Genomic DNA, 12,833 nt, shown 5'->3' on the forward strand with positions numbered 1-12,833 from the left:
TAATCTCTTACATTTTATTGTCTATGATTAACTCAGCACAAAGATGACTTACCTTTAACAGTTGAAGGCAAGAAGCCAATATCTCCAATTTCAGCATTATTAGCCATCCCTCCAGGGACACTAAAATAAAGTAAGTTCTTGTTTAGTACAATTCTGGGCATTCAAACAAATTCTGTATGATTATGCTTTGGACGAAAGATCTAAACATGCAATATTAAGTCTCCATTCCAATGACTTAAGAATTTAGCTGGTCAGAGGTTTGTAATAAAAGTAAAACGATTTACAAGCATGGTGCTCATAGTTTGAAAAGATTTTGATCATTGCAAATTGAATTTTAGGCATATTACTATGCAGCCAGGCCTTTTTCCACATCTCTGCTCAAGTAGCTACAACTACCCACTATCATAGATCAGGGGTCCCCAACCCGTTTTGCACTGCTGACCGGTTTAATATTGGCAATATTCTTGCGGACCAGCCGATCCCGGGGGGGGGGGGGGGGGTGGTGTAGGGTTGCCAACGGACAAGAGTAGCAGTCAAATACGCTGCGTTTACACAAAGAAAGACTACAATGACCATGAAGCCTTGCGCGGGTACCAGTGCGCATGTGTGACCTGCCCAAGCGTGTACCTGTCGATTTTTTTCCCTGCAAATCGTTTTTGGCGATTCTGTTCGGGCGGGGGGGGGGGCGGTGTTAATTACGACCGGAATATAGGTGATAAGTGGCTAATACACTCAATTTCATTTCTCAAAGGGTTTTTAAATACACAGCACATATTTTCCTCGCATGAATATAGTGATAAGTCAAATTATTAGGGGAGGACAGGGGAGCTTGGAGTAAGTGTTGAACGAACTTCCAGTAGAAGTGGCAGAAGCAGGTTTGATATTATCAATTAAAGAAAAATTGGATAGGTATATGGACAGGAAAGGAATAGAGGGTTATGGGCTGAGTGCAGGTCACTGGGACTAGGTGAGAGTAGCGTTTGGCACGGACTAGAAGGGCCGAGATGGCCTGTTTCCGTGCTGTAATTGTTATATGGTTATATGAGTAAGTCAATAGCATCATACCATTTTAAGTAACGTTTGGATATTAAACACACAGCACATATTTTCCCCGTATGAACATATAAAATCATTGTAACACACCAATATCGCTGAATCAGTGGGAGCCCTGGGCTTGTTTCCCCGCAACAAGACGGTCCCATCGAGGGGTGATGGGAGACAGTGATCCTTGAAGGAGGTTCCTTATGTCCAGTCTATTCCGCAATTTAGTTTTCATTGCATTCACTGCAGAAAACTCCGCTTCGCAGAAAAATGTTGGAAATGGAAGCAACATTTTCAGTGCTTTCATGGCTATCTCAGGATATTTAGCCTTGACTTTGATCCAGAATGCCAGCAGAGATGTTATGTCAAGCATAATTTTCAGCCCACCGTCATTTGCAAGCTCGAGGAGTTGATCTCCTTCCCGCGCTGACATGGATGACGCGCAGGTAATGACCTCGCATGCGGAATGGCTCAACAGTGGCCGTGACAGGGAATGAGGAAAGGTGCAGCTGACTCATATCGCCAAATCATATCGTTTCCTCGCAGCCCGGCAGGCAATGAGGAAAAGTGCCGCTGACAGGAAAAGGTGCTGCCCGTGACAGGGAATGAGGAAAGGTGCAGCTGACTCATATCACCAAATCATATTGTTTCCTCGTGGCCCGGTAGCACATGCTTTGCGGCCCGGAACTGGTCCACAGCCCGGTGGTTGGGGACCGCTGTCATCGATCACTTCCCTTTTGATAGCCTCAGATCCTTCCTGAGGCAACCACAAGTTCCTACAACATTGCCCTCATTTTGCACATCACATTGAGATACCATCAACCACTGCCGCCCCTGCTTCAAGTTAGAAAGTATGCATCCTTGCACAGATGTTGCAGTGCCTCCAGCAAATTGCTTGTTGCTCCTGCAAACTCTCCTTTCAGTTTGATGAGCATTGACTTTAGGTAACAAACAAAAAGATGGAGGAACTCAGCAGGTCAGGCAGCAACTGTGGAGGGGAATGTTCAGACATCTTGGGTCAAGACCCATTATCTGGACTCCAATCCATTTCCCTCCAAGAAGCTGCCCGACCAGTTGAGTTCCTCTAGAGTTTTGTTTGTTGCTTCAGGTTCCAGAATCTGTAGTCTCGTGCCTCCATTCTCCTTAGGCATCCTGAATTTCACTTTTCCCAAATACTTAAGATGATAAGACATAGGAGCAGAATTAGGCCATCTGGCCCATCGAGTCTGCTCCGCCATTCAATCATGGCTGATCCTTTTTCCCCCCTCCATCTCCTCCTCAACCCCAGTTCCCGGCCTTCTCCTTGTAACCTTTGATGCCATATCCAATCAAGAACATGTCAAGCTCTGCCTTAAATACACCTAATGACCTGGCCTCTCCTGCTGCATGTGGCAACAAACTCACCACCCTTTGGCTAAAGAAATTTCTCCTCACATCTGTTTTGAAAGGGTGCTCCTCTATCCTGAGGCTGTGCCCTCTTATTCTAGACTCTCCCACCATGGGAAACATCCTTGCCACATCTACTCTGTCTAGGCCTTTCAACATTCAAAGGTTTCTATGAGATTCCCCCCCCATCCTTCTGAATTCCTGCAAGTACAGACTCAGAGCCATCAAATGTTCCTCATATAACCCTTTCATTCCTGGAATCATCCTTGTGAACCTCCTCTGGACTCTCTCCAATGCCAGCACATCTTTTCTAAGATGAGGAGCCCAAAAACTGTTCACAAATACTCAAGGTGAGGCCTCACCAGTGCCTTAAAAAGTCTCAGCAATACATCCTTGCTCTTGTATTCTAGATCTCTTGAAATGAATGCCAACATGGCCTTTGCCTTCCTCACCACCGACTCAACCTGCAAGTTAACCTTCAGAGTGTTCTGCACAAGGACTCCCAAGTCCCTCTGCATCTCACATTTCTGGATTTTCTCCCCATTTAGAAAATAGTTTATTTCTACTACCAAAGTGCATGACCCTGCATTTTCCAACATTGTATTTCATTTGCCATTTTCTTGCCCATTCTCCTAATCTAAGACCTTCTGCATCCTACCCATTTCCTCAACACTACCTGCCCCTCCACCAACCTTTGTATCATGTACAAACCTGGCAACAAAGCCATCTAATTCCATCATCTAAATCATTTATATACAGCATAAAAAGAGGTGGTCCCAACACCGACCCACGCGGAACACCCACTAGTCACTGGTAGCCAACCAGAAAAGGATCCTTTTATTCCCACTCACTGCCTCCTACAAATCAGCCAGTGCTCTAACCATGTTAGTGACTTTCCTGTAACACCATGGACTCTTAACTTGGTAAGCAGTCTCGTGTGCACCTTGTCAAAGGCCTTCTGAAAGTCTAAATATACAACATCCACTGCATCCCCTTTATCTATCCTACTGGTCATCTCAAAGAATTCCAACAGATTTGTCAGGCAGGGTTTCCCCGAAGGAAACCATGCTGACTTTGTACTATCTTGTCCAGTGTCACCAACTAGTCCATCACCTCATCCTTAACAATTGACTCGAACATCAACCCAACTACTGAGGTCAGGCTAACTAGTCTATCATTTCCTTCCTGCTGTCTTCCTTTCTCAAAGAGTGGAGTAACATTTGCAATTTTCCAGTCCTCTGGCACCATACCAAAGTCCAATGAATTTTGAAAGATCATTTCTAATGCCACCATAATTTCTAATGCTACCTCTTTTAGAGCCCTAAGGTGCAGATCCTCTGGTCTGGATGATTTATGTACCTTTAGGTCTTTCAGCTTTTTGAGCACCTTCTCTCTTGTAACAGTAACTGCACCCACCTCTCTTCCATCACACACATCAAGCATACTGCTAGTATACTCCACGTATACTTCCGACACTAATCCATCATGCTACTTTGATCAATCATTTTCTACCTACAAGTACTCAGCTTAGTCAGATACAATTTAATAAATCCACACTGGTTATCCTTGATTAGTCATTTCCAAATTAAAGCTACTGAATTTAGGTGGCTGGTCTCAAGTTTCCTAGTTTATCTTTCATGCTTCTGAAATAGTGTACAAGGGAGCAATCCTCTGCAATAATTTGAATTGTGTATTAGTTTATATGATGATATTTTCTCTGGTCAGGTAGAAAACAACTGGGATCAAAAGAAAACAAAACCCATTTGCAACTAAAGTGGCAAAAAAAAAGCAAAATTAGATTTTTCCAACTGAACTAATAAGTGTTATCCTTAGGAAAAAAAGGTTTACAGAGCCACACCGAAGATCAAGACCCCAGCAATTAATATTTAATTTAAGAAATTTTAAGTGTTTTAAACCATTATCAGTCTTTTAACCATTCTCACCAAAATAAACATTGCTACCTTCTTCAGAGAAGAAAAGCAAATCAACCCACACAAAATATTTTGAAAACTGTTATGAGTATCTTAATTGCAGCTTTCCAGCTAGGATAAAAGGCTAATGAGCATCGTAAACACACAAGAAGCACTGAATTAATATGGTTACTATTAGTAACATTTCTTTGCCTGTTCTTTTCACAAAATAACAATTTTTAAACTTCCCACAATAGTAGCCAGTTTATATTAGAGGTCAAAGTAAATTTATTATCGAAGTACATACATGTCACCATATACAACCCTGAGATTAATTTTCTTGTGGGCATACTCAATAAATCCATAATAGAATAATAGCCATAATAAAATCAATGAAAGACCACACAAATCTGGGCGTTCAACCAGTGTGCAAAAGCCAACAAATTATGCAAGTACAAAAATAACTAATAATAATAATGATAATAAATAAATTGGCATTAAGTATGAGAACATGAGATGAAGAGTCCTTGAAAGTGAATCCATAGGCTGTGGGAACATTTCAATAATGGGGCAAGTGAAGTTGAGTGAAATTATCCCCTTTGGTTCAAGAGCCTGATAGTTTGAGGGGTAATAACTGTTCCTGAACCTGGTGCTGCGAGTCCTGAGACTCTGGTACCACCTTCCTGATGGCAGCAGGGAGAAGAGAGCATGCTCTGAGTGGTGGGGGTCCCTGAAGGTGGATGCTGCTCTCCTGCGACAACACTTAATGTTAATGTGCTCAATGGTGAAGGGGACTTTACCCATTCAAGGGCATTGGTATTTCCATTCAGCCAGTCAGAAAAAGAAAAGCACGTGTTGACAACTTTCAAACTACTTTGCCAATCTTATGCCAGTTTGAACATGCTTTAATGTGGCAATATACAAGGTACAGCTCAGAAATGTCCTTAGCACAACCTTCTCACAAGTAGGTCAGCAGAATGGCAACAAAATATTTCCTTGTTCGTATTTGCAAAATATTTTCTTGTTCATATTTATCAAATTGTAGCATGCTAGCATAGTGTTAGTACAACATTTAACAGTACCAGCAGTCTGCTGCCTGAAAGGAGTCTGCACGTTCTCTCTGTGACTGCATGGGTTTCCTCCCAGACCAAAGACATACTGGTTAGTAGGTTAATGGGTCATTGTAAATTTATCAATGATTAGGCTAAGATTAAATCAGGAGTTGCTGGGCAATGCGGCTTGAAGGGATGGAAAGGCCTATTCTGCGCTGTATCTCAATAAATAAATAAAACCAAACTGTTTAAAATAAGATCAAAAAGGCTTTCAAAGTTGAAAGCAGAACTCAAAACACATTACTAAAATTTTCACTTCCAACATAAACCTCAAACAAATCTGAAGAACATTTTCATTCAAGGTTCCAAAGGGTTTCTACAGTTATGTTAGTGGCAAAAGGATAGTGAGGGATAAAATTGGTCCCTTGGAGAATCAGAGTGGACGGCTATGTGCGGAGCCGAAAGAGATGGGGGAGATTTTGAACAATTTCTTTTCTTCGGTATTCACTAAGGAGAAGGATATTACATAGAAACATAGAAAATAGGTGCAGGAGTAGGCCATTCAGCCCTTCGAGCCTGCACTGCCATTTATTATGATCATGGCTGATCATCCAACTCAGAACCCTGCACCAACCTTCCCTCCATACCCCCTGATCCCCGTAGCCACAAGGGCCATATCTAACTCCCTCTTAAATATAGCCAATGAACTGGCCTCAACTGTTTCCTGTGGCAGAGAATTCCACAGATTCACCTCTCTCTGTGTGAAGAAGTTTTTCCTAATCTCGGTCCTAAAAGGCTTCCCCTTTATCCTCAAACTGTGACCCCTCGTTCTGGACTTCCCCAACATCGGGAACAATCTTCCTGCATCCAGCCTGTCCAATCCCTTTAGGATTTTATATGTTTCAATCAGATCCCCCCTCAATCTTCTAAATTCCAACGAGTACAAGCCCAGTTCATCCAGTCTTTCTTCATATGAAAGTCCTGCCATCCCAGGAATCAATCTGGTGAACCTTCTTTGTACTCCCTCTATGGCAAGGATGTCTTTCCTCAGATTAGGGGACCAAAACTGCACACAATACTCCAGGTGTGGTCTCACCAAGGCCTTGTACAACTGCAGTAGTACCTCCCTGCTCCTGTACTCGAATCCTCTCGCTATAAATGCCAGCATACCATTTGCCTTTTTCCCCGCCTGCTGTACCTGCATGCCCACTTTCAATGACCGGTGTATATTGACACCCAGGTCTCGTTGCACCTCCCCTTTTCCTAATCGGCCACTATTCAAATAATAATCTGTTTTCCTATTTTTGCCACCAAAGTGGATAACTTCACATTTATCCACATTAAATTGCATCTGCCATGAATTTGCCCACTCACCCAACCTATCCAAGTCACCCTGCATCCTCTTAGCATCCTCCTCACAGCTAACACTGCCGCCCAGCTTCGTGTCATCCGCAAACTTGGAGATGCTGCATTTAATTCCCTCATCCAAGTCATTAATATATATTGTAAACAACTGGGGTCCCAGCACTGAGCCTTGCGGTACCCCACTGGTCACTGCCTGCCATTCTGAAAAGGTCCCGTTTATTCCCACTCTTTGCTTCCTGTCCGCTAACCAATTCTCTATCCACATCAATACCTTACCCCCAATACCGTGTGCTTTAAGTTTGCACACTAATCTCCTGTGTGGGACCTTGTCAAAAGCCTTTTGGAAATCCAAATATACCACATCCACTGGTTCTCCCCTATCCACTCTACTAGTCACATCCTCAAAAAATTCTATGAGATTCGTCAGACATGATTTTCCTTTCACAAGTCCATGCTGACTTTGTCCGATGATTTCACCGCTTTCCAAATGTGCTGTTATCACATCTTTGATAACTGACTCCAGCAGTTTCTCCACCACCGACGTTAGGCTAACCGGTCTATAATTCCCCGGTTTCTCTCTCCCTCCTTTTTTAAAAAGTGGAGTTACATTAGCCACCCTCCAATCCTCAGGAACTAGTCTAGAATCTAACGAGTTTTGAAAAATTATCACTAATGCATCCACTATTTCTTGTGCTACTTCCTTAAGCACTCTGGGATGCAGACCATCTGGCCCTGGAGATTTATCTGCCTTCAATCCCTTCAATTTACCCAACACCACTTCCCTACTAACATGTATTTCGCTCAGTTCCTCCATCTCACTGGACCCTCTGTCCCCTACTATTTCTGGAAGATTATTTATGTCCTCCTTAGTGAAGACAGAACCAAAGTAATTATTCAATTGGTCTGCCATGTCCTTGCTCCCCATAATCAATTCACCTGTTTCTGTCTGTAGGGGACCTCATTTGTCTTTACCAGTCTTTTCCTTTTTACATATCTATAAAAGCTTTTACAGTCAGTTTTTATGTTCCCTGCCAGTTTTCTCTCAATCTTTTTTCCCCTTCCTAATTAAGCCCTTTGCCCTCCTCTGCTGAACTCTGAATATCTCCCAGTCCTCAGGTGAGCCACCTTTTCTGGCTAATTTGTATGCTTCTTCTTTGGAATTGATACTATCCCTAATTTCTCTTGTCAGCCACGGGTGCACTACCTTCCTTGATTTATTCTTTTGCCAAACTGGGATGAACAATTGTTGTAGTTCATCCATGCAATCCTTAAATGCTTGCCATTGCATATCCACCGTCAATCCTTTAAGTGTCATTTGCCAGTCTATCTTAGCTAATTCACGTCTCATACCTTCAAAGTTACCCCTCTTTAAGTTCAGAACCTTTGTTTCTGAATTAACTATGTCACTCTCCATCTTAATGAAGAATTCCACCATATTATGGTCACTCTTACCCAAGGGGCCTCTCACGACAAGATTGCTAATTAACCCTTCCTCATTGCTCAAAACCCAGTCCAGAATAACCTGCTCTCCAGTTGGTTCCTCGACATGTTGGTTCAAAAAACCATCCCGCATACATTCCAAGAAATCCTCTTCCTCAGCACCTTTACCAATTTGGTTCACCCAATCTACATGTAGATTGAAGTCACCCATTATAACTGCTGTTCCTTTATTGAACACATTTCTAATTTCCTGTTTAATACCATCTCTGACCTCACTACTACTGTTAGGTGGCCTGTACACAACTCCCACCAGCGTTTTCTGCCCCTTAGTGTTACGCAGCTCTACCCATATAGATTCCACATCTTCCCGGCTTATGTCCTTCCTTTCTATTGCGTTAATCTCATCTTTAACCAGCAACGCCACCCCACCTCCTTTTCTTTCATGTCTATCCCTCCTGAATATTGAATATCCCTGAACGTTGAGCTCCCATCCTTGGTCACCCTGGAGCCATGTCTCTGTGATCCCAACTATATCATAATCATTAATAAAAATCTGCACTTTCAATTCATCCACCTTGTTACAAATGCCCCTTGCATTGACACACAAAGCCTTCAGGCGCTCTTTTACAACTCTCTTAGCCCTTATACAATTATGTTGAAAAGTGGCCCTTTTTGATGCTTGCCCTGGATTTGTCGCCCTGCCACTTTTACTTTTCTCCTTACTACTTTTTTGCTTCTACCCTCACTTTACACCCCTCTGTCTCTCTGCACTGGTTCCCATCCCCCTGTTGTGAACTAATCTCCTCTCGCCTAGCCTCCTTAATTTGATTCCCACCCCCCAACCATTCTAGTTTAAAGTCACCTCAGTAGCCCTCGCTAATCTCCCTGCCAGGATATTGGTCCCCCTAGGATTCAAGTGTAACCCGTCCTTTTTGTACAGGTCACTCCTGCGCCAAAAGAGGTCCCAATGATCCAAAAACTTGAATCCCTGCCCCCTGCTCCAATCCCTCAGCCACGCATTTATCCTCCACCTCATCGCATTCCTACTCTCACTGTCGCGTGGCACAGGCAGTAATCCCGAGATTACTACCTTTGCGGTCCTTTTTCTCAACTCACTTCCTAGCTCCCTATATTCTCCTTTCAAGACCTCTTCCCTTTTCCTACCATGTCATTGGTACCTATATGTACCACGACCTCTGGCTCCTCACCCTCCCACTTCAGGATATCTTGAACACGATCAGAAATATCCCGGACCCTGGCACCAGAGAGGCAAATTACCATCCGGGTCTCTGGACTGCGTCCACAGAATCACCTATCTGACCCCCTTACTATCGAGTCCCCTATCACAACTGCCCTCCTCTTCCTTTCCCTACCCTTCTGAGCTACAGGGCCGGACTCTGTGCTGGAGGCACGGCCACTGTCGCTTCCCCCGGGTAAGCTGTCCCCCCCAACAGTACTCAAACAGGAGTACCTATTGTTAAGGGGCACAGCCACCAGGGTACTCTCTATTACCTGACTCTTCCCCTTCCCCCTCCTAACCGTGACCCAATTGTCTGCCTCCCGTGGCCCCGGTGTGACTACCTGCCTATAACTCCTCTCTGTCAACTCCTCACTCTCCCTGACCAGACGAAGGTCATCGAGCTGCAACTCCAGTTCCGTAACGCGGTCCCTTAGGAGCTGCATCTCGATGCACTTGGCGCAGATGTAGACGTCCGGGAGGCTTAGAGGCTCCAGGGCCTCCCACATCCGACACCGAGAAAAAACTGCCTCACACTCATACTGCCCCTCTCCTCAAATACAACAGAAAATGAATACCAGACCTTCCTCGCCTCGCCTGTTTCCGCCTAGGCCCGTTGAGCCAAAGCTCTTAAGCCTTCACTCTGCTCCCGGCTCACTCCGCAGCCCGCAAACTCCGCTGCCCGCTGTATGAGGCTCTGTTCCTTTTAAATCTGCCGCGCTGCACTGCCCGACGTCACACGCCTGCGCAGTCCCGCCTCTCTGAACGCCATTGGAGAAAAAAAACGAAAATTTCAAAAATGTCTTTCTCCGCACTCCTGCTCCGACTCTCAGACTTCCTTCTTCGAATCAAACCCGAAGCAGGATTTCTGCCCTTTTAAATCTGCCGCGCTGCACTGCCCGACGTCACACGTCTGCGCAGTCCCGCCTCTCTGAACGCCGTTGGAGAAAAAAAAACAAAAATTTCAAAAATGTCTTTCTCCGCACTCCTGCTCCAACTCTCAGACTTCCTTCGAATCAAACCCGAAGCAGGATTTCTGCCCTTTTAAATCTGCCGTGCTGCACTGCCCGACGTCACACGCCTGCGCAGTCCCGCCTCTCTGAACGCCATTGGAGAAAAAAAAACAAAAATTTCAAAAATGTCTTTCTCCGCACTCCCGCTCCGACTCTCAGACTTCCTTCTTTGAATTGTGTAAGGCAAAGGAAACAAGAAGGGTAGTTATGGAAAGTATGACAATTAAAGAAGAGGAAGTACTGGCGCTTTTAAGGAATATAAAAGTGGTTAAGTCTCCGGGTCCGGACAAGACATTCCCTAGGACCTTGAGGGAAGTTAGTGTAGAAATAGCAGGGGTTCTGACAGAAATATTTCAAATGTCATTAGAAACGGGGATGGTGCCGGAGGATTGGCATATTGCTCATGTGGTTCCACTGTTTAAAAAGGGTTCTAAGAGTAAACCTGGCAATTATCGGCCGTGAGTTTGACGTCAGTGGTGGGTAAATTGATGGAAAGTATTCTTAAGAGATGGTATATATAATTATCTGGATAGACAGGGTTTGATTAGGAACAGTCAACATGGATTTGTGCGTGAAAGGTCATGTTTGACAAATCTTATTGAATTTTTTGATGAGGTTACTAAGAAAGTTGACGAGGGTAAAGAGGTGGATGTTGTCTATATGTACTTCAGTAAGGCCACTGACAAGGTTCCACATGGAAGATTAATTAGGAAGGTTCAATCGTTAGGCATTATTATCGAAGTAGTAAAATGGATTCAGCAGTGGCTGGATGGGAGACGCCAGAGAGTAGTGGTGGATAACTGTGTGTCAGATTGGAGGACGGTGTGTTGCGGTGTGCCTCAGGGATCTGCACTGGGTCCAATGTTGTTTGTTATATATATATTAATGATCTGGATGATGGGGTGGTAAATTGGATCAGTAAGTATGCAGATGATACTAAGACAGGTGGCATTGTGGATGATGAAGTAGGTTTTCAAAGCTTGCAGAGAGATTTAGGCCAGTTGGAAGAGTGGACTGAAAGATGGCAGATGGAGTTTAATGCTGAAAAATGTGAGGTGCTACATTTTGGTAGGACTAATCAAAATAGGACATACATGGTAAATGGTAGGGCATTGAAGAATGCTGCAGAACAGAGGGATCTAGGAATAATGGTGCATAGTTCCCTGAAGGTGGAATCTCATGTGGATAGGGTGGTGAAGAAAGTTTTTTGTATACTGGCCTTTATAAATCAGAGCATTGAGTATAGGAGTTGGGATGTAATGTTGAAATTGTATAAAGCACTGGTAAGGCCAAATTTAGGGTATTGTGTACAGTTCTGGTCACCGATTTATAGGAAAGATGTCAATAAAATTGAGAGAGTAGAAAAGAGGTTTACTAAAATGTTGCCTGGGTTTAATCTCCTAAATTACAGAGAAAGGTTGAACAGATTAGGTCTTTATTCTTTGGAGCGTAGAAGGTTGACAGAGGGACTTGATAGGGGTACTTAAAATTATGAGGGGGATTGATAGAGTTGACGTGGATAGGCTTCTTCCATTGAGAGTGGGGGAGATTCGAACAAGAGGACATGAGTTGAGAGTTAAAGGACAAAAGTTTAGGGGTAATATGAGGGGGAACTTCTTTACTCAGAGAGTGGTAGCTGTGTGGAACGAGCTTCCAGCAGAACTGGTTGAGGCAGGTTTAATGGTGTCGTTTAAAGTTAAATTGGATAGATATATGGACAAGAAAGGAATGGAGGGTTATGGGCTGAGTGCAGGTCGGTGGGACTAGGTGAGAGTAAGAGTTCGGCACGGACTAGAAGGGCTGAGATGGCCTGTTTCCGTGCTGTAATTGTTATATGGTTTCTATCAAATCCAGAAGCTGAATTTTAGACAAACTTCCTATTCAAACTCAAGTCAGCCGCAAGACCTAATGATATTTCCTCATTCCACAATACAATTTAAATTCAGAATCACTGGCATATAATATGTTGTGAAATTTGTTGTTTTGTGGCAGCAGTACATTGTAATACATAATTAAAATTAAATAAGTACACACAAAAAAAGAACTAGTGTAAAAAAGAGGGGGGAAAATTGTTCCTGAAACAGCTGGGTGTCTCTCTTCAGGTTCCTGTATCTCCTCCTTGATGATAGCAATGAGATGAGGCTATTTCTTGAGGGATAGGGGTCCCTAATTATTGATGTCACCTTTTAAAGGTGTCCTGGATGCTGGGGAGTCCTGTGCCCACGATGAAACAGGATGAATTTACAGTTTTCTGCAGCTTTTTCCAATACTGTGCAGTGGCCCCTTCAAATCAGACGGTGACTCAACCAGTTACAATGGTACATCTGTAAAAACTTGGGAGTGGCTTTGGTGACATACCAGGTCTCCTCAAACTCCTAATGAAATATAG

At 43.7% G+C, this 12,833-nt stretch overlaps 1 protein-coding gene across 1 annotated transcript in view; it reads right to left on the minus strand.

Annotated features, from left to right (window-relative positions):
• LOC134344472 (kinesin-1 heavy chain) overlaps positions 1–12,833 on the minus strand; it is a 108,054-nt gene that overhangs the window by 8,728 nt on the left and 86,493 nt on the right. Inside the window, exon 26 of the mRNA XM_063044342.1 lies at positions 53–120. Within this exon, the coding sequence (XP_062900412.1) occupies positions 53–120 (68 nt within the window). The remainder of the gene's footprint in view (positions 1–52; positions 121–12,833) is intronic.

The sequence above is a fragment of the Mobula hypostoma genome, chromosome 3 (assembly GCF_963921235.1).
Source record: "Mobula hypostoma chromosome 3, sMobHyp1.1, whole genome shotgun sequence".
NCBI lineage: Eukaryota > Metazoa > Chordata > Chondrichthyes > Myliobatiformes > Myliobatidae > Mobula > Mobula hypostoma.